Raw genomic sequence first — 27,696 nt, forward strand, 5'->3', positions numbered from 1 at the left:
TAATAAATCAGTAATTACGATCCAGCAGTATATTTTATATAATTCTGAATAATGTTTAGCTACTTTATAATACTGAAACTTTAGTTCTATTACTTAAGTAGGGTCATGACTTTTACTCAAGTAATAGTAGTTGTTATTCAATAAGGAAAAACTACAAGAAAGTATCTCTTGGGTAAGATAAATAGTCATAAATAACAATAATAATAATAATAATGATAGACTTGATATACATTTAAAATGTAGGGAAAATTAAGGTAACAAACAATTAAAACACTTGAGTAACGAATAAGTAATGTAGTCTGTATTACTGCAGCAGCTTATATTGTAACACAACACGCAGATGTGTAAAGCCCCCTTGGAAGCACGCGCTAAATCCTCTCGTGCTCGTCATTGAGAGACTACGTCACCAGCTAGGACTGTTTGGGTCAACCTTGGTGAATGGTGTGAGGTGAAACTTTTTCCCCTTTAAGATTACAGTATATCGGTAAAGAAGTTCAAGCCCCAGCTAGCCGCAGAGCTACTGTAGCTTTAAGGAGGTCACCTGATGCAAAGAAAGGAAAACCCGACCGAGGAAGCAGGAAGTTCCTGTACGACGACATCGAGCCCGAGCACGTAAACAGTGCACAAAGAGCAGAAATAAACACAAAGAGGGGGTTTTCAGACGTTGACCGCAATGGCAGGCATTAAAGGTATTTTTTAATTTTGGCTCTGCTGGGTCAGCCGAGAGTTGAGTGTTAAAGTTTTTGAAGTTAAAAGTTTGTAAGCTGAGTTTTCCATACTGGTCAAAACGTTTGCTGTATCATCTCGAAACTCGCGTCTCTGTCGCAGGTCATTAAGATCTGTTGCCAGATAAGTTATTAACCTGTTGATTTATGCATTAGAGTTGTTGCTATTATCTAGTGTATCCTAACTCTTAGCTCTGCCACGAGTGCTCCACGCCTACCGTGTATTTGTTTTATATTTTGGCCAAAAACAACTCTGTGATTAATGTAGAGTTATTGATGTCTCGTTTTAGCACTGGTTGGTTTGTCCTTTAGTGGTGCTATTGGACTGACATTTCTTCTGCTGGGCTGTGCAATAGAAACGTACGGGTAAGTTCTCCTTGTAAACGTATCAGCAGCTATACGTGCTATTTTATGACACTGACTTACATTATTACAGAAATAACTGAGTTTTGGTTGTGCTCTGAACAACATCATTCACTCTGCAGTTACATTGTGTGACTTTTGATTGGAGACAAAAGAAAAAGGCCAGATCAATGCAGTCAAGGCCTGTATTTATAGTCCTTATAGTCCTCTTGTTGGTCAAACTCCAGGAATGCCAGTTTCTGATGTGACTGAAGTTACTACTTCAAAACTGGAAATCACCCTAAGAGCCCCAGAACTTTTTTCTGTAACTGGTTTCACAGTTTTAGAACTCCTAATGACGAGTAAACTGAACTTCAGGTGTGCTAAGATGTTCCATTCTTTTGAAGACGAGTGTTTCATGTCCTTTGTAAATATTTTTGACAATTTCATCTGTTTTTGCAGGGTCTACTGGCCGATGTTTGTCCTGATTTTCTACATATTAAGTCCCATCCCGACCTTCATATCCAGACGCCTCAGTGACGACTCTGAATCCAGCAATGCCTGCAGAGAGCTGGCCTATTTCTTAACAACTGGCATTGTGGTATCATCGTTTGGACTACCCATTGTTTTGGCCCGTACCAACACCGTGAGTTCTCTTTACTTATTTAGTTTCAGATCATACTAAATGAGCGTAAATTCATCTGTGCGTACAAGTAGTGCATGTGCAGTGAAAACAAAATTACAGTGGAAATCTAATGGGCCATTTCTGTCGTGCAGATCAAGTGGGGTGCCTGTGGATTGGTGATGACCGGAAACGCCGTCATCTTTCTCACCATCTTAGGCTTTTTTATCGTGTTTGGAGGCGGGGATGACTGGAGCTGGGAGCAGTGGTAAAGTGCCGTTGGAAAGTGGACACACAGATGGGCGGGTGGGTGGGTAGGTGGATCGTTGAACGAACAGACTGCAGACTGAGGGGCACATGTGTCCTGCACTCAATGGGGGATGAAGCTATAGTGTAGGCAGCAAAATGTCAAATGAAACCAGCGTGTTGTCATGCTGATTTTTATACTGGGGTGGGGATTAGGTTTGGAGATAACTGTGTGCCCTGTAATGTGCCTTACGTCTGGGACCAGGGAGAAATGAATGTCTGTACCCCTCTTATGTGCCATCAATATCCACATTAACACATATATGATTATTTTCTTCATCTTGCCTTTGTTTCAGTTGCTGAATCACCCTGCTCACTGCAGCTATTATGCCTCAGTTAATCAATATCCTAAAGGGATCCTAAATAATAACTATTGTAATGTATACTGCAAAGCTTATACTGCATCATCTGCCTCATTGTTTAAGGGAGGAGTTATAGCTTGCTTATTATTATGAGCACTCTTTGCTAGTACAGAGCAAGTTATAGGACTCTTAATCAGGTGAATATATATTTGTGTTAAGTATGTTGTTTTGCTTTTGTTTTTGTTTGTGTGTTTCATTCCTCAAGCATTTTATTTTTTGTGTTCTGGTGCAATTGTTTACATTTTCACCAAAGATAATTTCTAGACTGCAATTCTACTGGAGCATATTCACCACTAAACTATATTTAAAAAAAGGAAATAAATGTAACACAGTAACACGATCCTCAAAAGCCAGCCGAGGCGTCTGAAAAATGACTCTTTGTACGATCAGTCCAGAAAAAGTAGCCATTAAACTTTATTCTTCTGTACATTACAAAGCAATCCATAATCCTAACAAAATGTTATGGCATAATGAATTCATTTTTTTTTTTTGTTTTTTTACTTGTTGAATGGTAAATACTGTACATGTTTGCTATTTTTGTCCTAGTAGGTGCCTTCTCTCGCATACTTCTTCACACACGCCTGCCTTAGACAATGTACCTTTCAAAGGGTCTGGTTGTAATTTGTTTTTCACCATCAGGGCCTGGTGAAATCTTTAACTTTAATTTAACATTTGCATCCTTGCATGTAATGTTCCCATAGTCAGTCAATAACTAATGATGAGCTTTGTTTGATCAGCATGTGTAACGAAACCTGTCACAGAAAGAAATGTTCTCAGAAAATTCCTGATTTCCTAAACATCTGCTACACAGTTGCTTTTCAGAGGGAAATGTTGTATTGTTTGTATGTAACTGACATGTTCAAGTCCATCAACGGGAAGAAAGTGTACGTTCTCTGTTGTGACTGCTATATTCACACTTTAAAGACACTAAGGAGTGCCTAAGAGTTCTGTAAGTTTTTTTTATAAGCTCCTGATTGCACTTTTCTAACACTGATTAAAACTCTCTGTGTAGTGAAGCAAATGCACGGGCTCTGTCTGTTCACTGATCGTGATTTGATGAGAACTTGATTTGACTTCTGTACATCTCACCTCTTTGTCGCTCCTGATGGCTGATGCATCCAATCAGACACCTGCGCACTGTTTATACAGCAGAGCAGCAGTAGCGGTTGTAGCAAACCCCAGAAAGGGCCTCTCATGAGACAAGAAGTGGAAAAGAAGCTGTGTGGGTGAGTGTTTTGGAATCATTTCCTTCTGGTTGGATTTTGACACAAGTGTGAACAGCTGCTAAATTTGTAATTATCTGTTTATTTATTTATGTTTGCTACTTCATAGTTTGCGTACAAGCTTATAATCCTCACTGAAAAACATATTTCTACTTTCCCTTTCTGCAATTTCCAAACACACAAGCATTAGTAATGAATGCAGACTGGCAACAATGCCAGTTGTGAACAAACCGCATAACAAAGGAGCGATAAAACCCAACATTACCTATTCAGGGTTAAATTGCATGTGACAGAAATCCACCACACAGCTGCACACCACCTGAGTGGTTTAATTCCATTCTCTGTTCATGTGTGTCGGGATGCGCCGAAACCGCCTCACCAGTCTGAAATGAGTGCATTTCCTCCACAAAACAAAAGAACCCGCACTCTGCATATGAATTATTATTGTTTATATGTAAAGCATGCTGCCTGCCTCCACTAATTGCCTTTTATATGAGAGTGGGCACAACATGTATAGTTTATAGTCTAACATCTCTACAAACAGGTTAACAGCTGTATCATTGCTGCTGCGTAAAAGTCTCTTCTGAAACACAATAGCAAAGTTGTGTATGTGCAATGCATAATGTCTTCACTGCATGTTTATGCAAACTTTAAGAACTTGAACACTAGATACTGATTATAGTAAATGTAAATCTGGTTTTGGAAGGCATTAACATGATGAATTCAGCCACCTGTGTGAAACAATGCCAGCAAGTTGCACTACTGAGGCACCCTGCAAAGACTTTTTATAGTCAATTTACGCTAGTGGGTTAGTCTCAGGAATGAAGCAGAGGCCTTAACATGGCTGTAGATAAAAAAATAAAAAAAATCATTTTGTAAAGAAAAGTAGGGGATTGATTGGTGAGAACTAACAATTTGTTAGAAAGAAGAGCCAAATGCTCCTTCAATTACATCAGTGGGATTAATACCATGTGAGTCGTGTCTTCCGACTACAAAGCTGGCACCTTGATGTGATGCAAGTGTCTGCCCAGGGAGAGAGAGTAAGTGCTGAAGTCAAACTACATCTATACTCACCATAATCTCTCTGAAAGTGAGGCATTGAGAAGAAAAGAAAGATGAAAGGAAAGATGAAGATGAAAAAGATGCCCAGGGACACCCATTCATCTCTCTTTCAGGACAGCTGTTGCCTGGCAACAACCAAGGCATCAAAATCATTCTAAAACACTCCCGAGAATGCCCTTGAACACAACACAATGCAACAGAGTTTTGAGTAACATAACAGCGCAACACACTGTGCAACACGCATACGGTAGTGTTTGTTAATGTGTGATGCTGCAATAAACACTACATGACACTGCCGCTGTGGTGGGTGGCAGTGTCAAAGGCAACACACTGTACAGCTCAGTGCAGACACACAGTCAGCGCAACAGAACCCAGTTAAACGATGCAAGACCAAAAAGAAATGAGTAAAGCATAATGCACTGCAGCAAGAGGTAACACAACAGTGCAGTAACACTGCTGAAGGTAATTTTAACTAGAACAGGCAGATATATATTTAAATACCTACTTTTTCCTGTAGAATAGTGGTTGCCAAAATAAAAAAAAAAGATTCCCACAAAACAAGAATATTTTTTTCATTACCGTCCTCCATATGGTCTATGGGCCAATGAAATTGATGAGACTGTATTTATATAGTAGTTTTAGGATAAGAATCGCCCCAAATCGCACCCAATACTGGAATTGTTGGTAAGATCTTAATCAGTTTACAATCATGAGGTTGCCCTTGGAAAACTTTGTTCCTTTTCACAGGTCTGTAACCCGTCTGTAGGCTACATAGACTGAATATAAAAGATGCACATTAGCATTAGCATGTTATTTAGTTAGCATTTTGGCCACCTCCGTATTTATTTTATGTTGTTTGTTTTATGTTGTCACCAGAAGTGTAGTGCTAAATGATCAGCTATATAGCAGTCTTGGTTAGCATTCATAAACTGTATGAGATTTTCATTCACAAAAAAACTGGAGCACAAACAGATGAATCCACTGAAAATGCTTTAAATGCAGCAACAGCACAAACACAGTGAAGAGATCTAGCTCAGTGACTCAAAATAGCAAAGCGAGGTCTAGCAGACAGTTGCTGGCTAGCACTGCCTGTGTGAACACAGTCAAAATGTTCACACCCTTAACTTGAAACCAAACTCCAAACAAATGAGTTATTAAAAAAAAAAAAACTGTCTCCCTCCCCTCACCCCAAACCAGTCCCAGCAGATAGCTGTCCCTCTCATAGCCTGGTTTCTTCCTGCTAAAAGGGAGTTTTTCCTTTCCACTGTCCCAAGTGCTTGCTCATAGGGGGTTAGTTTGAATGTTAGCGCCTTGAGGCCACTGTTGTGATTTGGTGTTATAAAAATAAAATTAGAATGGAAACTTCCATCATTTCTATCTAATCTGCTGAAGTTGGGCATTTTAACCTCGGAATCTACGAGGACTGATTCACTTTCAGAGCAAGTCTCAAGATTGAATTGTTGAACATTCAGTTCTTTGCTCTTCTGCACTGGCTTGTTTTATCTATGTAGCAGCTTTTCAACTTGAGTCAGTTCCAGCTGGCATGGGCAAGAATAATAGATCATAGACAGGTCCATCACATCACTGCATGTAGATAATTATTTTGTATGTGAAACATATAATTAACCTTTTTGATAAAAAATAAAATAAATATAAATAGTGTGGATAACTTTCAGTTTAGCTCAGTATCCCTGACCGCTATTTAACAGAAACGATCCGCATATGAGGAAGTTAATGAAAGCCAGAGGGCCAGAGGGACTTGTAGAGCCATTAAATAGTAATCCATATCTTGCGCTGGCAGGAAATCAAATGGACGATGCCGAACAGGCAGCAATAGTGAGGAGCCACAGAGGGCGTGAGCGCTGTAAAGCCATTGGTAAGCGGAAGGATTTGCGTCGTGGATGTTAAAGCCAATCGATGCGCTCGCGAGGTCGTGAAAGGGATCGAGCGCGAATGGCACAAATGGAACCTAATAAAAGGGGGCGCGTGCTCGGAGCGCAGCACAGGAACAGTGCGTACAGTGTGTTGCAGTAGACACGAGCGCGTCGGAAAACGGATAAAGCCTATTACTGGTAAGAGACCACGTTTAACCGTTCTCTTATAGACAAACTGTCGTTTTCTTTAGCTTCCAGGAAAATAAATAAAGAAAAAAACTTACCGAGCTTATCATTTGTACACTCAGAGCTTTATGTTGTTTTTCCTCTGTAGCACACAACAATAGCCCACGCGACATTTTTGAAGTTTTGATAAATGTGTGCAGCATCCCTTTAAAATATGTACAGGAAAGGATAATGGAATTAGTTATTTCAGATATTTGCGAAAAAATGAGTTTCAGGACGTTCAGGTGACAGGTTTCCGTAATTTGAGCTGTACCGAGGCTATTCTGGGTGGAACACGATCGACACTCGGATGTCTTGAGTTGCACTGAAAGGTATTTTGATTTAGTCATATCACGCAGTTTTCGTGTCTCTGCGCAGACTGCTCCTTATCTCTCCGGTGACTTTTCTTTGTGGGCATCTCCCTTCCTGTTGACAGTCGACTTGTTCAATTTTTTTTAGTGTGTGTGTGCGTTACACTAAAAACATTCTTAGATTCTCAGGTTAGACGCACTTTACTGAGTCTAACCTAAGAAATCAAAGTTAGTGATTTCTCTCCTAAACAAGCGAGTTTGATTTATGTCTGAGTTTGTGACAATTGTGTGGGTGGCGAGAAAGGGAGTATTTGTGAACTGTAGATGGTGTGATAGAAAACTTGGATAGACCCACATTAACAAAACCTGTCAACCCATTAAGCAGTGAAGTCAGGGTTGGATGAGGTCAGTCAATTATGGATAGCACTAGTTAGGCTCATTATTTTAACTTGCTCGAAAAATGACGACAATATTCTAGTAATTGATGTGTCTAGCTTTAATGAATATAGGTCCACAGTGGTGACACATTTACTGGGAATTGCTCCAACACTTTCAAGTTCATCATCTCCCTTTGAGTTTTTATTGGTGCTGAACTTTGTGAAATTTAATTAAAGCCATCACTGTTTGTCATCTTATGAAAGGTCTTTTACCATCTTTCACAGCGCTAAGTGGGGCACAACAGTAGCCATTGATTGGTACATGAATATCCATCCATAAAACTAAGGCACAACACACAGATGCTAAAATGTCAGCAGGCTGGTGATGTCATTGGTCCTTTACAAATACACTGTTTGCTGTGAATGCTACTGTTAGCGTGGAGAATATAAGTCATTTGCACCATTTATTAATTTCACAATTGTTAACATTGAGACCGACTTTTGAGAGTTTCTGTTTCTTTTTTGTGGGAGCCTTTTGTTTTGTGCAGGAGTGAATCTAGATACTTGACTTTGTGGATCTGTAACAGTATATTTTTCAATGTATGCCTTTTTTTATTCCAAAGTTTGAACATTAAAAAACCATAGGTTTCATTTTTTCCTCTTCTTAATAATCACTTTTTAGAGCTTTGTGTTGGTTCTGCATCCGACATGAGCTCCCACCCCACACCCCACAGTTGTGACATTTCGCTGGAATGTCACATATTGACGAGTGTTACATTTCTGAAACTTAGTTGCATTTCCCTTTAAGCCCAGCTCAAAGCATTTATGATGTCCGTTGGGGTCGTGGGGTATGAATTCAGTTGGCCTCTTTGTGATTTTATTCTCAGACAGGGCTGAAAAAGAGGGCGCATACATACAGCTTTTTGTTAGGCGGGCTTTCAGACAGACAGATTAGTGGTTGCTTGGTTTGTGGTACTAATGATGATGTTGTTACTGTCCTGCCTTTCTTGTGTGATGTTTGGCTTCCAGCCGGTGTTTGTCATGTTTGGGTGGAAACTCCAGCTGACTGGAAATACAGAAATCCCTGCATGCATGATTGAATGCACAAGCACAGAATATGGTATATGGTTCCCCTAAGAGATATATCATGGACCATTGGTGCTGGTCTACAATCAATTGTATAGTTTCAACTGACCAAAATACTGTGATCAGTCAGCATTTTTCCTTCTCAAAGATTTCACAGTGAAATGTGATCAGTCCAGTTATAATCCATACATTGTTTCTCCTTCAGGTCGAAAATTTGCTGATGTGAATTCCTGCTCGCCCGTTCACCACGGTCTCAAGGAGAACAGCTCCTTCTGTAAGTACACCTTTACAGTCACTGCGAGGATATATTGTGGCCAGAATCCACTTTATAGGTATTATAGAGTATTATCTATTTTTCTATTAGTTTCCATGCAGAGGAATTCTGCTTGCAGTATATTGCAGAGCAGCTTGTTGAAATTGCTCGGTATAATTTTATATCAAGTCCATAATTCAGTGCGATGGGTTATGGGCATTTGTACTACGTGACATTTTCAGAATTCATATGCGGTAGGTATTAATATGATGTGTGAAATTGTTTTTCAAGAAAAAATACATAACTAATCCTCCCCTCAGATTTCCCACTTTTCTTAAATGATTTCTTAAAGTGCCTTAAATTGTGGTTTTAAAATGTTGGTCACACAAATTGAGCAATTTGAAGGCATCTGCTTATCAGTATAAGGTTTTAAGTTCCATATTTTCACTAATTTTTTTAAATCAATTTTGTTTTTGTTTACTCAAATATAATATATATATTTTGTTTATGAAATGGTCCAAAATATATAAAAGAAAAATCAGACATCTGTCATGTAAGGTAACACAGGCTCAGTGAATTTAAAGTATGTGGACATAGTTGTGTATAGATTCCTGTTAAAGGCCAGATCTGAAGCAAGAAACCCTGATTATACTAACAACAACAAACGAAGGAAATATTGGCTAGTTCTTGTTCAGTTAGTTCTCGTTGCAGAACAGATATTGGTATAGGTGCTGGTGGGAAAGAGAAAATGGTTCCCCAAGATAACGTTGTGAAACTTTTTGTAAAGAATTTGTTCACTTCAACTCAAGGAGTATGTCCCAAGAGGGCATATCAAAGCTTCACAATGATTCATCTCTGGATTTGCGGTTATGTTTACATGGATGTTGCCAGTGATGATGCTCACCAAAGGCCGTATCAGTGAACCATCTCCACCCCCACCTCCGAATCCTGCACACCATGCCAAGCCTTCTGTTACCGCCTTACTCCCCAAGTCAGCTGTTATTTTTCACTCTAAAAGCTTTAGCCTGTGTAGTTGGTACACCAAGTTTCCTCTTGTAAATGGATACTTGATGAAGAGCTGACACCGACTGTACTTCAGTAACAATACCTGAGTGCATGTTATTAAAGCGACTTGAATATGATGGGGTAATCAGCGTGAGTGTTTTTTCAAAGCTGGCACTCTCTCTAATTATTGCTGGTTTTGTCAGAAACTCTTAGGAGTGACTCATCCAGAGTCACTGCTGCCATGTGTCCAGAGTCCAATCCCCATCAATTATGTGTAATTTTGTTCTTTTTGTCTGAATCCACAACATCTAAGGCTCATGATGAAATAAACATTTTTTGTCATTTCTTTCATCCAAATATAAAAAAAGTATTTTTAATGAATGCTGAATATGAATAAATGAGTCATTTGTGCTAGTCTGCTAGTTACACATGATAAGTACACGAGGGTGATTGTAGGTATCTTATTTAAGGTAGGTATTTTTGCATTAAATATTTATTTATTTGTATTTATGTTTTTAAACCAATCAAGTCAGTCTGTAAGACAACAAAGCTGGAAATCGGTCTGCCTCCCCCATTACTGTTATTCACAGTGCCAATATAACAAGCACATGCTGTGAGAGAAGAACAATCTACAAGTACCAACAGGCTCAGAGAGTCTGGCCTACCCATTCTCTCTCTCTGTGTCTCTGGCTTTCTGTGTCTGTACAGTAGGGCAGTGGGTTCCCTGTGGCCTCCACAGTGACGTCATATTTCAGCTGCCACAAATTGGTGTGTTGTTTCTCTCCCTCCTCAACAAACTCCTCTCAGTCCTCGCTCGTCTGAAAAGCTCATTTCTGCTTGAATCTACTTTTGCACTGAATGCAAATGTGACTTAGTTTAGAGCTCTCAACTGCAAGCAGTCTAAAATGAGAAATGCTCATTAACATTAGGAAATTCAGTTGTTGATTGAAGCTTAAAAACAATGTAAAACTATTACTCTTTGAGAGGTTTCTTCCTTCATAACGTATTTGATAAATGTTTATAACACTTGTAGTTGTGTTCATTCAGTTGTGTTTCATTCTTAATCAATTATTTATTGAAGGCACACCAAAACAGATTTCTAGTTTTATTATGCTGTTGCCAAATATAGGTCCTTGTAAAATATGGCAAAAAAGAAAGAGAAAGGAGTGTTATGCCTAGTTAATTTTCTGCTATTAAAGTTAAGTATGGCAGTGCCCCCCTTAGCCCCTCCTTGGTGGCACCCCTGGTAGAGACAAGCAGCATTTTGCTTGAAAGCTTGCTTAATAAGTGTGTTATCTAAATAGTACTGTAGTTACAGATAATAGTTACAGATTACTTTCAGCTAATCAGTTCCTTGGTCTAAACATTTTAAGCCTGTGTAGAAAATTGCCTCTGACATATTTCTGATCTGTAACAATGTATCTTTCTATGAAATGGTTATTCATATTTGTGGACATAATTATTTCAGTGTGCTCTAACTTTGTAAATACAAGTACACCTGCATGAAGTGCAACAACTGCTTTGTGTGTAGAACAAGCCTACACACACAGTGTGGGACGGATGGATAAAAATAGAAAAATAAGACTGCCTAAAACTTGCTGCAACCGTCTAACAAGTATTTTTCTTGACATGCAGTTCTTAACCTTGTACATTCAGAGGAAATTAACAGATCAACTCTGTGCTGAAGGAGCCTGGCAAATATTGATTGGTATCATATTCAGCGCTGTAGGAATTACATTAATATGGATCTTTCTAAAATGGTGCCTGGAGTGCTTTTGTGAAAGCAGAGGTTCTTCAATCATATATAACATTCTGTGATTGTCTTTTTAATGAAGCCAGGAAGCCTATAAATAGTGTCTATACATTTACTCCAGTTGGCAAGTAGATATTCCAGAAGTTCTGGGAAAAAAGCAAGTACTTGTCACTAGCTTAGATAGTTTTAATTGAAATTCCATTTGTAATGCATATGTGTCTCTCCTCTTGGGAACGGGTCTAACTTTGGCTTGTCATTTTTCTCAAGCTGTTACATCTACAAAACAGCTTTTTTTTTTTAGCATTATGCCCAACAACATGTACTATTTTTCAGGCTTGTGCAAATATAAATAAGTAAGTAAGTAACCTTAAAACTGTGCAAATTAAAGAAATGACTCTGGAGATATTGTCCTCCAGGAGGCCTGATTATTTATTTTTCTTGTCGTCTGTTTGCTCTTGAAGGTTGTAAATAGTGATTGTCGTAAACCTTCAGCTACATATCTGCCACATTAGACTCAACAGATAAAGTGTGCAAATGTTTTTGAAATGCAGTGTGTGATCATTGAGCTGTTTCATTTGAATCACCCTACAATAACATATTGATGTCATTTGGCTTAAATGAAACTGCGGGTGGCTCTGACTTAGTCTTCATTTGGATGAGTTTCAGTTCCCTTTTTTGCATGTTTATCCTATGATTTGAAATGTCAGGAGGAAAAAAACATTTTGTCTTTGTTATCTTCCTGACGCAGTAAAACAAGAGCACTCAGCCTCTTGCATTTGGTCATATAGATGAGATACAATCTGTGAACAGCCTGCATGTTTAAATTGCTGTTCTTTAGGACTGAATAAAGTGCATTCAGTGGGATTTAGATGGAATAAACGTGGGTGGGCATAACAGTCAAATGGAACCTAATGTCGACAGCTGTCTTGTCCTGTGACCAGTGCTAGCTTCTCCATTTGGCATTCACACATTAATTTAATTCAACACAGAATAGTTCAATGCTAGGTCAATGAAGTTAGTTTGCCAAACAAATACATGTCATCTAAGCAAATCTTTGCGTGTTAGTAAATGATAAATGTAAAGTTATTCCTTCAGGGTTGTGACACATGGATGGCTTCAAAAGCCCCCCTTGTTGGACTTCAGAGTAACTGAATGTAATATTAACACAGTTCCACGCATGCTTTCTTTACCCCTTTTTGTTTTACCACCACAAAAGGTACCTTTGTGTGGGTGACCAGCTATTTTCAATTAATGACTCACCCTTCACAGCTCTCCATTGTTCATGGGTGCTGTGTGACATAGATTAACTCGTCAGATGGCTGAATTTTGTCACTTCTCGTTTTTGGCCATGCAGACCTCTGATTGCAGACGCTAGTTTTTGTTAATATTGTGAACTTCCCATTTACTGTGCATGCTCTTACAGCATTAAGGCATTTCCCTGCTTCCCCAATTCAATGCTTTTGTTTTATTTGATGTTCACACTTATGGAATGTGACAGGAAACGATAGAACCGATGGAAACCCCACATAAAATATAGTATTGCCAACTACAATTTTAATAATCTAATTGGTGCACTTTATCATGTATCTCAAAATCATGTATCAACACACCTTGTAGGGAATGTAAATTATGTTTTGTAGGCAGTGTACTGTTATGCTGTCTTACACATATCTTGATTTGCCCCCCTAATGGAGTTTATCTGATTAGGAAAATTTACACTTATAGTGTACTTTGAAGCTTTTTAGGCAGCTTTGTTTTGTGCAGTGACTGATTACGGTAAAGCCAAGGCTGTCCATGACCCGCGCATTGCTCTCGAGTTGTAGATTAAGCAAAGATTTTTTGTTATTTTTTCCCCTTCAAGCAATGATAATATCCATATAGCACAATGCTCTCTGATGTGCTCTTCAAGTCCATGCCAAATTCTTACAATCCCTATCTTGAGTGCTGCCTCATGACCATGCATTCTGGTACCTGCTTCACATCAACAATCAATTATTTGTAGAGGCAGAGACCAATCCCTGGGGGTGATCTTTTGCTGAGGCTGTGAGAATGGGAGGTCAGGGGAAGCTTTTTTTCTCTCTCTCTAGTAAGTGGAGGCTGTGTAATCTACTGTCTTAAGTCCACTGATGTTTTGATTGAGAGTTCTTTCATGCTCAAATGCTCAAGCCTCAAAGGGCTTTCCCTTCCTTAGATGCATTGACAGAGCCCTGAAATTCTTATTAAGGCAAATGGCAAGGAGCAAGACTTGAAAGTAAGATTGTGACAAACATTTTTTTTAACAGTAGTACATCTATATAATGGCTCCTTGTTGACAGTGAGCCTCAGTTGTCAATCTACTGATCTCCTTAAAATATCGTCTGAAATATAATGAACCAAAACGGAAACTAAACCAAACTTTGACAAAACACCATAATAAAAAGCAAATTATAACTTTGCTGTTTTACCTCAGTAAAAGTTGGAACAGTTGGAAATGGCACAGCTTTCAAATTGTAGCCTCAGTGGCATAGCAACAAATAATTAAACAGTGTATGCTACCTAAATTCACAATAAGTGGTCTCATAGAGACTGCGAACTCCCATGACTCCTTGTTTAAAAAATGTATTACATCTATACACTTACACTAAATTGGGACTTTTGGGCATATTGTACACTGAGCACATGCTTCTCAGCATCTCTGATGAAGCAAGGACACAGTCATCTTTTCCTTTGATTAATTGTGCTAATAGTGTTAAAGCTTTAAAACTATTGTAGGATTACGTCTATCAGTGCTGGGCTTATATTGCATGATTCTGCATAGCCCTTCACCATCTGTCTGCAGTCCTTTTTCACTACAATAGTCCTTGTAGGTCAGGCTGATAATCTGTAACATGACCTTTATGCGAGGGCATGGGAATATATACCTTTAAGAATACTCTTACAGTGTTTTCTTCCTGGTGTAGGTGTCGCTTTTGAAGTAAATAATTGGCAAATCTGTAGCTTGTTGTTAATGATACGTTTATTAATAATAAAGAAAGAACATTCCAATCACATAACTTGTGTGAAATTTGTGAAATTTTAATAATTGGGGCAATTATAGGTTAGCACTTACTTTAACAGAAAAAAACAACTTTGCCTTTGATAATGGTTTTTCCATAAAACATTATAAATGCTAGTGAAGTCTCAGCCTTAGTCATGTTTAAAAATATTTTATTGGGTAGTTGTTAGAAAATAGTTCAGTGCAATTTATCACACATCCCAAAATTGTGACTCAAAGCCAATAACACTAAGAACTCTTTAGACTAATATTGTTGCTTTCCCTTGTATTAGTACAACAGATTAAGATTTTTTTTTATTTAAGTGGGCTGAAAATGTTCAAATATGTCTTTAAGTTTGAGGAAATTATTCTGTCAATTTAAATTATATAAAAATGATTGACTCTTAGAGTCTTAAAAAGAAATGTCACAGTGCCAGCTGCACTAGTTGCCATTTTCAAGTGTGTAGTTTTTCCCATGATTGTGGGCATTTATTTCCCCACACAAGGATAGATGAGCATGTTGCTCCTGTCAGAAGAATTGCAGCTGCATACATTACCTAAAGCAAGTACTGTAGTGTTTTCAGGATTTCTGTATCAAAGGTTATCATAAATACATCAGTTTGTTGGCTGGTTTATTGTACATTCATCTTTGTACCTTTCCATTTCTATTATTATTTTTAATGTAATTGTTTACAGTTGTGCAAAAAAGTAAATCTTATGAAACTTTTACAACATATTTGCACACTGTTTGAAACAGTGCCACAGTTAAAATGGATATTTTATTAGTTAATGCTATAGTTAAAATAAATGAAAGAAATATCTAAAGAAAAGCACACTTCAGAAGAAAAGGTTGTGGATACCCAAGGAGTCTTGCTGAGGATTTAAAAAGCTCTCAAAATTATTTGAATTAATTGTTTAACTTTTCAGAAAATGATCTACACGTGGCGTAGTTTTTAAACAACTGTCAGTTTGTAGTAAAAAAGCAAAACACTTTATATGGAACAGTCACTTTTTCATTGGGAGGGCAGTTTGAAGTCACTTTCACACCACACATGCACTAGGTAATTGTTTTGAACATCTATTAGCGAGGACACAGTGCCAGCCAAAATCAGGTTAATGTGGGTGCCACGCTGTGGGGATCAATCATGACATGGAAAACATTGATTTATGTCTGTCACATTGATTAGTCAGTCATTCCTGCCTCGTGGTGATTTTCCACCAGCTGTGGTTGTTCTATAATTGATGAGGGCGCAGTCACTACATTCAGAGAAGCTGGCAGAAACTGGAACTGGGTTAAAAGCAAGCAGTCAAAGTGATACTCACTACAAAGCCAAATGAGTGGAACTTGACCTAGGCCAGCTCTGTAGACCAAGTCAGGTGCCACTCATTTTCTAACAGCAATGCATGTCCTCTATTAGACAGCTAGGGACTTTAACCTAATGGGTATAAAAGTGTATATTGTTCATTGTTGAGGTCAGAATGTTCGGACCTCCATAGATGCTGGCATACGATCACACCATCATCATTTTCAAAATCCTTTATTCTGCTTTCAGTTAAATGAAAGTTAGATGAGGTAGTGTCAAGTGGCAAGGTACAAATTATTGGTATGATGTGGGAAATGAATGGCTTAATCAGTGCCTTCACCCAACAAACTGGGGTTCAAATCCTGTGTGTTGATTTGGAAAATATACCGTTTCACTATATTAGCTTGTGTGTGAAAGACTTTCCGACAAAGAGTCCTGGGCTCTGCAGTGAGCAGCATCTCACTAAAAAGCCTTCAGGCACAACTGTATGTATCACACCCCTAACTAATGAGTAATTCTTAGCATACTATAAAAAACAAACCGTGGTTCTTTTTTTTTTTAACAAACCCTTTTTTTACAGTAGTGCTTGTTTAAACACTTAATATTTAAGAGGCTTGTGTGCGGTTTTAAGACAGACAAGACTAAGAGGGGCACATGATACAGAATATGTGATCAGCAAGCGATCAGAACAAAGACATGATCACATTCTGTGTCCATCCATCCAATAGTTGTCAAAGATATTTCACTTACAGTAAGGAATGTCACTTTCATTATGACCATTCGAAAAAAGGCCCTAGGCTTTATTTCTTGAGACCAAGAATGTCTGTAGAAAATTTGATGGCAACAAATAAATGTATTTCATTCTGATTCACAATGACTAACTAAGGCTAACATAATGGCATTGCCTCTCTAAGCCACACTGCTGGCATAGATAGAATGCTTGTTAACGTGATTGTTGTTGCTTTAGCATTAACACTGAAAGTATGCTAAGCTTTTCAGTTGTGTCTTACAGTTTTCTGAAGGGTTTTTACTGCCTTTAATTTATATTACCTTTTATATGCTTTTTATCCAAATGATGGAATTGGTAAATCACTGATTTTTAAATGCGTAGAGAAAAGCAATGTATCACAGCTCATGCAGTGTTGTTTCTTTGTATCAAATTATTCACTGCATGTACACCATATAGCTGGTCAAAACTGTTCAAGTCTGATGCAAGGCTAAAGCAAGTCTGACATCAAATGCAGACTATGATTGAGGCAGAATAACTTTTGGAATTTGCTACTTTAACATTGTTTCCCACACCCTCCCTGCTTCCCGTGTGCAGGCGTATTGGTGAAGCTGCCCACAGCACAGGACGCAGGAAAGAACTGAATTTTTGGAGGATCTGACACAGAGACGGAGAGTCTGGCTGCACATCCCTCAGGATGAAGAAAAGTAGGAGTGCGCATGGAGTAACACCAGGTGATGTAAGTGCTGATTTTTTTCCCACCAACCATCTGCTAAATCATGAGTCCGTCCATGCATTCATTAGCCTGCAATATGTAATTTCCTTTTATCTGAAATTCTGTGCCTCACCTTTAAGGTTTCTGGTTCCGTATTTGTGCAATTTCCATATATTTTGTAATATTTGTCTTCCTTGTGTTTCCTTCTGAATAAAGGTAGATTGAGCTCTAGCAGGAAAACACACTGCAGTATGTCTGTGTGGCGGTCAGTGACTCACAAACAGATGACTGTACTGTACACAACAGACCGCTATCTGGCAGAATACACTGCAGAGAGGGAGCTGGTGTGTGTGTTTGTGCATGTGTTCATGATTTGTGTGTGTACGAGAAAGTGAAGAAGATGAAGATTGAGAGTTGAGGAGTGACTTTAGAAGCAAGAGGCAGAGCGAGCTGAGGATGAACGTGTTAAAGTACAGCTCACACTAGGAAACATTCAGGGCATAGACTGAATGGAAACATGGATAATAGGAGGAAGGACAAGGATCTGACAGAGAGGCCCATCTGCTTCTCCTCTGTGTCAGTGGTGTTTATGACTGGGCAGGCAGGCCAGTTCATTTACACTGACACTGTCCAACACGAGCACAGAGGCCAAGTAAAATTCTGGATGATGAAAGTTTTCCTGCTGTGACTGGCCTTTATCACCCTCTATCCCCTTATTTATTACGCTATACAAAAATGTATTTCTTGTTTAAATTTATTGCCTGCCTAATGCAAAGCATTTCTGTGCTGTGTTTGCTTCTTAGCTGAAGGAAATATCCAGTGTAATGTAACATGATGGTTAATCATGACAAGATATATAACATTTTTTACTTTTTTTGTATTTTTACTCTAATGCAAACATTTGTTTTGGTAATGGTGGTCACATTTTTGATAGCTTCATAATAGAGCTCTCTTTTCTGAACCTTATGATGTCGGCTGTTTCTTTCCCTTGCTACAGTTTGTTAGGGCAAATATCTAATCAGCCAATTACGTGGCAGTAACTCAATACATTCGGTGCATGGTGAAGGCGTCCTACTGAAGCTCTGAATGGAAAAGAAAGTTGATTTCAGTATCATATGGTACCAGTATTATAATGTGTTGTCCAGCACCTCTGACAAAAGGGGTTCCAAACTGATACTAGTAAGGTGTACCTAATAAACTGGCTGGTGAGTGGATGTACTACATAGTATGTTGGTGTGCCTTAAATATTTTTTCTCTACTTGTTCTGTTTTTTCAGTAATTACTTACGCTGCTTTTTATAGCTGTGCACTGCAGTGTTTCCCACTATGTGAGAATTTGGCTGTGGCAGTGGGCTGCTGTAGTGTTCCCTAAATGACTCACATGTTGGCGTTTGGTAGTTTTGAAAGTGTAACAGAGATTACTTTATTCAAAGAGATTTGTTTATTTCTTTTTATCCACTGTGTGTGTTAATTTTGTTCATTTCCAAGCTTGAGGTTTTTGTTTGCTTCACAGAGAAGATTAATAACTATTTAAGCATGAATTCGCTATGCGACAGTGTTTGATGTGTCCTACCTTTCTTTTAGATTCTGTAGCACTTACATAATTAAAGCAAGAGTCATTTTTCCCGTCTTTGCTGAAAGGTTTAATAATTCAGTCACTACATAAAGCCATGCTGTTGGAGCTTCACTCCTAAAGCCGTCTCATTTATGATCGCCTTTCTCAAAAAGGCTTTTTGGAAGTGCCCCACAAAACACTGGAGCTGTTTCAGCTCTGCAGCCAAGAAAGGCCTTTCATCTTCCTGGAGAAAACACCCACTCCACCTCTGTTTGACTCTGTGCAGCTACACTACCTCCGTTTGAGATCTGTTGTTTTCCCTTTCATCTTAGTTCCTTTCCTTTTATGACCATGTTCTGACACACATTACAAATCCAGGTTTACTAATGTTTCGTCCCCTGGCTTATATTTTATATACAAGGTGAATTGGCCTTATACTTTCTTCCTGATGTCATGGGCAAGTGATCAGTGGAGAAATAGAATTACATAGTGAGACAACAGTTGCAATCAATAAACAAATAATAAATAATTTACCCAATAACACTGACATATTGACAGGAGACTATTTAGTTCTCTGCTTGACAAGTGGTTTAGTAAATGGAAACAAACTTCGATTGGTTTTCCGGACAGTTTATGTTTTGCCAGATTTAATTTTCACCCATTTTCCTGGGAGAGGAAGAATATATCTTTAAAAAGACAGGAGCAATATGTCAGGCAAATTGCACAGAACGAGCCGGGAGTGAAGCGCAGTCGGTTTACTGACAATCAGAAAGGACAGCACACTCCCATCTCTGCATTGGTTTCTTCAACTATCTCGTGTTCACTCTGTCATTCGGAGTCTTTTCCTTCCCTGTTCCCGTCTTTTTTGCAGTTATCTCTCATTTATGTCTTGCAGGGTACTTTCCTGCTATTACTTGTCAGTCACATTGATTGGAAAGAGGAAATGGGATGACATAATCTTTGTCTCATTTCTCCCATTAGACAGACACCTGGCTGTGTACACTGTCAGTTAAATAATATCTATATGTTGTCCAAACATCTATCCGTTTGAACACTCAGTTGAGTTTACCATGTGCTTTCCATACACCAGTGAAGAATCACTGCTGTAACTGGATAACCGTATTAACTGGAATGTTTTTCTCAGTGGTCATTTCGAGTTTGACAGAGAAGATTTGTTACGTTTTTCATGGGCGCCATCCACATATTGAACTCTGCTGCTCCACCCACAAATGCATTTTCCGTACAAATGTGGGACATTTTAGGGGAAATGAACAGGATGTCCAACGGTATCAGATTTGTTGAAATAATTGATTAAACACAATTTTCCTTACTTTTTGAAATATTGCTGTTATCGAGTTAGCATATTAATGTTATCGTATTACTTTTTATGAATCCAAATATTGAAAGCATAATTATGTTTTTGAAAGTTACCATATAATTATTCCTCACTGTTGTCATCAAATGTGCTTCCCAATTTTGATCCTGTGTTTTTGGCTCTTTGTTACACTGACTTAAATGTGATACTATACAAAGGTTAAACTCCCAGTGTTACCATGTAATTAATGAGATATCATATAAAGAATCTTCATTAATGCCATTAGTAACAGTTGTGTTTGCCTACAGTTTCATACATGGCCTTAACCAACTATAACATCACTAAAGTCTGGATCTACATTTTATTTTATTTTATTTATTGATTTATTTTCATTTTATTTTATTTTATTTTTTCAAAATGAGAGGTGAATCAGTGTGTAATGATATTTGATTGGCTTAGGCATGAGTAGTGAATCAGAACCACAGCAATCGAGTAAGTGACTTTTACTTTGTGCTGTTTTAATTTCAAAGGAATAATTATGTATTTTGTTATTTTTATTTCAGCATCCGTCTTCTATATTTCAGAATGGGGAAGTGTACAGAATAAATTCATTACAGTTTCTGGTTTTCATTATATTGCAACTCTAGGACTTGGTTTCTGCAGAAGTGTAGCCTTTTCTTTGGGTCATTGGATCAGAAGTGCTGTAATTTAAATGTGATACATTAAAACAAACAGTTCTGGCCCTCACTACTTTTTAAACCCCAGTTTCATTTCTAAATGGTGTCTGTGAAATAGGTTTATTTGAATGAATCATTGCATGGTTTGTCCACTAGAGAGCACTAAGTTCATTTTTCAAGTTGTTCCACGTGTTCACAGCTCTCTTAAAAAATCTATACTAAGACTGTTGTGTATATGAAATATTTACATTAGAAAATAACACTGCAGGGCAACATAAGAGTATTTGCCTCAGATATCAGATACTGACTGGGTTAAAGAGCCTTGTTGTTGTTGTAAGCTTTCCGTGGTAAGCTTTCCGTCTGGATCACAGGGAGGTTAGACTGTAGCTTCGCGCTCTTTCCTTTTCACACTAGCTGTCAGCTTCTGTATTTCTCACTCTTCTTGTCTGTCTAGCCTCCTGTGGCCACATTGACATAAAAAACCAAATCATTTCTCGATAGCCTCAGACCCATTCTAGGAATTCTTCAGTCCCCGTCATTTCAATGAATCACTCTGTGATCCATACTGGAAACTTCATGCTAAAGAAGACGCACTAAACATACAATATTTACACTCTGCACAGCTTCATCGACATATCAGCTGGCACTTTTTATTTATTATTATTTATTTATTTTTGCATTTCCAACCATAGCTGGAAGCTTTAGGTTTTGCAGTTGACCGAAAAAACCTAAGTCTTGAATTCACATGAATTAAGTGCAAATGTTTGTTGGCTGAATGATGATGCGATTATAATTTAGTGGTCAGAGGTCACAAAATATATTTTTGGCTACAACTCACACTACATGTGCAAATTTTGACAAAAGTTCAAACAAATGTCTAATAAGAAGGACATTTACATAGAAAGGTAAGACATGGATGTAAAGTAGTTTCACTGGCCTGTGAATGCATAAAACTTCAAGGTGTTAATTTCATCCATCCATTTTTATTTTTTAAATCACGTTTTTCCCCCATGGTTTTACATTTTATCCTCTTATTTATAGCATTTCTTATGTGCTATGCACATTTTTTACTTCTTTAACATTTTCCCTTACTGATTTTCTTTTTCTGAGACAATTTCGTATCAAAGCTAAACATTCGTTATCTCCTTTCTGTCAGGAAAATAAGGAGCCTCCTGTGGGACAGTTTTCTGCAGGCAACACTCTCGGGGTGGAGGTGTTCAAAGTCCACAGGCGGTTTTCTGGCAATCTGCAGCTGCCTCCGTTGTCATGGCGACAGGCAGAGAAGGAGAGGGAAAGGGGAAGGCCGCTAACACCAGAAGGAGATCCCGTAACCCATAGCAGACCCACGAGCCTGCCCATCGCCTCTCTGCCTCGCATTGACATCACACAGGCTGACCCTGACAGGTGAGGCTGTGATAAACACACTGACACGCTCAAACGCTTTATAAGGCGGCACCGATGCTGCGCACGTTTGGGCATTATTTTTTTTCCTTGTACTTCTCTGCGTTTGTGCTTTTGTTGTGCTGCAGTAATAATGTAGTAATTTGAGGAAAGCAGCACAGCTTGTGTAACGGGTAACAGCGGGAGGCCAGTGTTTTCTCCCATCTAGATCTGACATTAGATTTGCAAGCAAGCAACAAAGTTGGCATTTATGAATTTTTTGGGGGTGAAAGACGGGGTACATACTCGACAGCTCATGTGTCTATCGCAGTGCCAACACAAAGAGGCAGACAACACATTCACGTTACGGCAAATTTAGAATAACCAGTCAAACTAAGATTCATGTCTATTGAATGCGGGAGGAAGCCAGAGTTCCCCAGAAAAACCCACACAGACATGGGAAGAACATGCACACACTTGAAGTTGCTGAATAGCAGTTTCCCGTATGTATTATTTCGTTGAGCAATTATAATTCATCCCACCAAACTACTTTCGCTTTTTGAGATCTTTTGAATCTATTTTATCTGGTGTCCGTATTTTTTGTTGCTTTCATCTGTATAAGGCTTATACTATGTCCTCATGCTTTTGAAAAACATGGGTTGGATTTAACTGGATTACAGGTCAGGAGCAGAGAAACTTTTGCTCTGTTTATTGCACAACACTGGAGACGCCCCATAACTTTTTGCTTTGTTTTCCAGCTGCTTTTGACTAGCCAGTCAGCTTGTTTTAAAAGGCTTCTGTTCATATTGATTAGCATTATGAATAATGCAGTGGAGGATTGTCTGGATAATATCAACCAATAAAAATAAATCATACGTTCAGACATATTTATTTGAGTTTGAGTGAATATTTTAGTGCAGTCTTGTCCGGCATCAGATTTGGTTGTAAAGCGGACTCTTTAATGGAAACTAGTATAGAATTCAAAGGGGTCGGGTTGGGCCAGGCAGACTGTTGCAGTGTTACTTCTAGTCATTCTGGCCAGAAACTCTCACCAAGATCCTCAGGCAAGCAGGCAACGATCAGACGTCTACATCGATACAGACGCTTCACTGTAGCCAGCGCATGGTAAGGATATTCTTTTGAGGGTGTTAAAGAGAGAATTAAATAAATAAAATAGAGGATTGAAACCCAAGTAGTGGGTTTGCTTGTCAGCTGTATTGTGTTTTTGAAGAGCTACAGCAGGTAGTCGTGATTGTGGATTTATTTAGTAACTCAGGCGGACCCTTATTTAGAAGTAGTTTATTTCAGGTTGTCAAAAATGTCCCTGCTCCAGGATGAGTTAGAGCTCAGGGGACTCATTTTTTAAAAATAACTCATTGGTGTGGAAAGATGCCTTGGAAAAAGACCCTGAAATAGCACATAAAAAAAGATATATTAACAGGAAACAGTCCCCTTTATGTCATACCTTACATAAGGTAAAGTTTATTCATATAGCCCAATATCATGGGGTTGTCATTGCAAGCTTGCAATAAAACACACAGCAAACACTTTATTACGATAAAAGTGTGAGACATCTCTGGAAAGCCATTTGTGATTCCAAGACCAAAGCGATTGGCAGACATCCCTGTGCTGTACGTACAGAGTGTTGAAATACTCAGATGATGAAATTCACCCTTGGGGCGTGATTTCATCACAAATGTTTTAGTTCTTAAAATATTTTTAAAAGTACACGCTGAGCAAAGCAGCGTGCTGGGACTTTCTTCTCTGGGATGTACTTACATTAATGTGTGTGGCTAGCCCATGTTGTTTTTATAGACTACGGCACGATTCTCTCCTTTGTTTCCCTTCTTAAATAAATCCTTCTGTTAATGCCACAAACTTGAATTCATCAGGAAACAGGATTTTTTTTTCCTCAATCGTCAGTTGTGAAACATTGGTAATGGTTTTATCCAGTCCAAAGAGTTTAGCCTTGTTTAGCGTCAGGCCATTTTTTGACAGTACTTTTTTTCCCCTATTTTCTATTTGGGACCCTCTGTCTTTGATAAAATTAATTTGTAACTTTCATGTCTAAGTGAAAAAACATATCAATCTGCTGATAGCGTGACTACTTCTGACCTGTCTGGTTGTTCTTTAGATACATCTGGTTATCATGCAACTAGAAAAGTAATTTGACACTTTCACCTACTTATGATCCAAGTCCCACTACCACAAGGCTGCTTAGTGAGCAATGTTTTGCTGTACCAGGCAGTGACATGCAAGTTGAAATCTGACATTGTGGTCAGATCATAAATTATCTTTGATTTGATTAGTAGTCTGTAAAATTCATTGTACCCCTCATAATCTCTGGTGGTTTTAAATGTTAATCCAAGCATCAGATTTCCTGACGATTTCCAGGCCTACGTGGAACTGTGACCCCGCTGTATATACTGTATGTGGAAGGCTTTTACTTAAGCTCTGGTTCTCCTCAGTCTTCCACATGTCAACCAAGTCAACAGACCTTCAGCCTAATCACAGAAATCAACTACTGTTATGGACATTGAGTTTTATAAATAGTAGCTAAGTACCAGAGAATTTCTAATAATACATTGTCTGCTATCAGAAGAAGAGCACAGTAATAGTGTTAGCCATATTGCAGCTTTAATAACACATCACGGCATCAGAAACCTCCTGCTAGTTCTCCTCTTTATTTTACACCACACAGTCACTGTACTGTCTCTTAACACACAGATGTTTTTTTTTTCTCATCTGGGGAAATATGTACAGTGTACATTAAATGCACATTAACTATAATCTCCAAAGTTGGCAAATAAATGAGGATCTGGATTTTCAACTTAATCGCGACGTCCCACTGTAAAGTCTTGTCGGCGCTGTGTTTTAATACAGAGGGATAAAGGACAGGCGGCCAGATAAACAGAGCGACTGCTGGTGCGTTTTTCCTGCGCTTCAGCCCAGATCTGCATGTTAGCATCTGCCAAGCCTACGTTATTCCAGCACGTGGGCTGCTACTGGACAGAAAGGGGAGGCTGCAAAAGTGTGTGTGTGTGTATGAGTGAGCAGACAGTGTCACTGTTTTATGTTGCTCGATGTGGACCTTGAAGAGGGAGAAAAATGTTTCGAAGGTCTCCTAGGTGCAGAGCTGGACATTTTGACTTCAGTGAGGAAGTTGTCAACAGAGCACACCTCTCAGCTCCAAGGTGATGTTTCAGTAGTTTTCACTTTTTTTTTATTGCACTGAGTATTTTATATATGTATATGAGTCCTTTTTTCACTCTACATGTCAATATTTTAGAAAAATAACTTCACTGGTAGATTTTAACATGATGCTCTTTTTCTTTTAACCTTTTCATTTCCACTGTAGTGCATATTTACTGAAGGTTCTTGATTGGTTTCACACTGTGGGATTAGGTAGCTGTAGTTAAAATATGTTGTTTGCTGAAACTGAATGACGCAAAGCACAACACAGATGACGCTGGTCTTCCTGCATGTGTGTAATCAGAGTTCTCACATTAATCTGAGCTTCTCTGGCAGAGGTGTGGGACTGTCTCAGTGGGACACGCGCCTAGTTAATCCCACATGTAGGAGAAATTAAAGAGGCGGGCTTTAACATGGAGAAAACATGAAGTGGCACTTCTAATAAAATGAAGTATGTAAATGGTAATCAAGCCAAGGACTCTGAGTTATTTTTCCATTTCATGGTTTGTGGCATCTGCTATTCCTGCTGGGCACTGACAGTTTGACCTTGCACCTCTAAACTCCTGTCCATCTGACCCAATCATCTGGTTACACAATAACTCGTCCCGGTCCTCTACATAAACTCTGTGGTGACAAACAGATTATGTCTCTGTGTGCATCTGTGGTGGTTGTTATTGATCAAACAACTATTGAGGAAAGCTGCATTTAGCAGTTAGCATGTTGGTTTATTTTTGCTCTGAGCATGAGTTCTCTGGTTGCTCTTTCTGATTTCTGCTTGTCAATTTTAAAAACAATTTTAATATATATGAATTTTTTAGATGGCATCAAGGTTGTAAGCATCACATGCTAAGAAAAGCTATAAATTCTACAATATTGTATTGTCTTCCTTTTAAATTTGTTTATTATCATTAGTTCAATTTTAGTGTTCAAATACATTCATCTTAAACAATGAGGGAAGGTAATCAAGATGTAGGCAGATGCTTGTGAGTGCATCAGTTACTGTAAAAGAAAACGTAGTTAGTAAAAAAGCAAAAATGTGCCTTGAATCACACATCAGGCAGCTGGTCACTCTTTGTATGTCATTTCCTAACTGCTGAGTTTGAATGGAACTGTCATGGACAGTGTTCCCGTAAGAAACAAACCAGACGGGCAGATTACAGTAAAACCAGCCCTGCTTGTACAGACAGTGAAGCATACTTATTTTATGAGTGTTATAGTTGTTGTTTTTTTCAGCTGTGGATGAATGGATGAGTAATTTTTTTAGGATTTATGCAATAATCTACTTCCTGGATAGGATTTGTCAACATGTTTTGCAAGCCAGTACTTACAGGTAGATTACGGAAGGTATATTCAAGATGACGACGATGATTTAAAAGTTAAATCTAAATGGCAAGATTGATGATCAATCAGACTTTGGCTTATGCTTTTAAAACTAATAGATTTAAAGAACTTGCTTTGCGTTGTAAAGAATCACATCCTGATATTTTCTTCTCTCCCCCCGGATTGTTTTTTTTTTTTTTTTTTTTTAACTTTCTTTTAGTTTTGAAGGGGAGAATGGCCCATCAGTGTGCTGCAGCCCATCAGACCCTCAGGCATCCCCAGGTTCAGGTCTGGTTCTTCATCCCAATTTGGCAGCTTACGGCCAGCGGCGGGAGTCCTTCCTGTACCGCTCTGACAGCGACTATGAGCTATCACCAAAATCCTTATCCCGAAATTCTTCCATCGTTGGAGAATTGTGAGTGGTTTTAATCACAGCATTGTCACATTACACTCAGTGGTCAGTTAGCTATGTGTTTGTCTGTTTGTGTAACAGGCTTTCCTTTCATTACTGTCATTTTTCAGACATGGAGAAGACTTGATTGTGACACCGTTTGCCCAGGTAAGAGCTTGTCATAGCTCCATAGATCAAGTACAAAGAGCATCAATTATCTCAGAATATAAAACACAATTTCTCACAAGAACTTTTTAATCTAAATGTCCCATGGCGCCATATTGAACTCTTTGCCCACAATTGGCAATGAGGATATATAACAACATCGACATGGCAGGAGAACTCTACACTCGGATTTCAGCTTCATTGCAGAAACCTTTTCAGACAAACAGTATAGAAATGTATAAATAATATAGAGATATTTAGTGCCATATTATTTAATTACATTATTAAAAACAGTAATTTGCCCCAAACTAGTCATAAAATAAAAGAATCACAATTCTTTAAAACACCTCTCTTTTAAACACATGGTCAATAGCAAAGGTTATTCTCCATGCTTTCCTGTGTTATAGTCCTTAAACA

At 38.4% G+C, this 27,696-nt stretch overlaps 2 protein-coding genes across 4 annotated transcripts in view; both read left to right on the forward strand.

Moving 5' to 3' along the window:
• The first annotated feature begins 538 nt into the window (after positions 1 to 538).
• Positions 539 to 3,378, forward strand: LOC102293595 (leptin receptor gene-related protein). Its single transcript, XM_005935647.3, has 4 exons — positions 539 to 689; positions 1,016 to 1,091; positions 1,530 to 1,713; positions 1,845 to 3,378. The coding sequence occupies exons 1-4, from the start codon at positions 674 to 676 to the stop codon at positions 1,959 to 1,961; spliced, it is 393 nt and encodes a 130-aa protein (XP_005935709.1). The 5' UTR covers positions 539 to 673; the 3' UTR covers positions 1,962 to 3,378.
• A 3,153-nt stretch (positions 3,379 to 6,531) lies between these two features.
• LOC102293312 (cAMP-specific 3',5'-cyclic phosphodiesterase 4B) overlaps positions 6,532 to 27,696 on the forward strand; it is a 44,909-nt gene continuing 23,744 nt past the window's right edge. Inside the window, exons 1-6 of one of the 3 annotated variants that reach the window (XM_005935646.3) lie at positions 6,532 to 6,714; positions 8,721 to 8,789; positions 17,168 to 17,309; positions 21,988 to 22,235; positions 26,944 to 27,138; positions 27,246 to 27,282. In XM_005935646.3, the coding sequence (XP_005935708.1) occupies positions 17,268 to 17,309; positions 21,988 to 22,235; positions 26,944 to 27,138; positions 27,246 to 27,282 (522 nt within the window). In that variant the 5' untranslated portion in view covers positions 6,532 to 6,714; positions 8,721 to 8,789; positions 17,168 to 17,267. Of the gene's footprint in view, positions 6,715 to 8,720; positions 8,790 to 17,167; positions 17,310 to 21,987; positions 25,406 to 26,943; positions 27,139 to 27,245; positions 27,283 to 27,696 lie in introns of those variants that run through there. The other 2 variants (XM_042226178.1, XM_042226179.1) reach the window with 2 other exon arrangements.

This window comes from Haplochromis burtoni, unplaced genomic scaffold, assembly GCF_018398535.1.
Source record: "Haplochromis burtoni strain Fernald_Lab_line unplaced genomic scaffold, NCSU_Asbu1 Contig_199, whole genome shotgun sequence".
Classification (NCBI taxonomy): Eukaryota; Metazoa; Chordata; class Actinopteri; order Cichliformes; family Cichlidae; genus Haplochromis; species Haplochromis burtoni.

Coding starts and splice junctions, on each gene's coding strand:
- LOC102293595 (XM_005935647.3), top strand. Junction 1,092..1,529: donor TGTGCAATAGAAACGTACGG/GTAAGTTCTCCT, acceptor CTGTTTTTGCAG/GGTCTACTGGCCGATGTTTG. Junction 1,714..1,844: donor TTTTGGCCCGTACCAACACC/GTGAGTTCTCTT, acceptor TCTGTCGTGCAG/ATCAAGTGGGGTGCCTGTGG.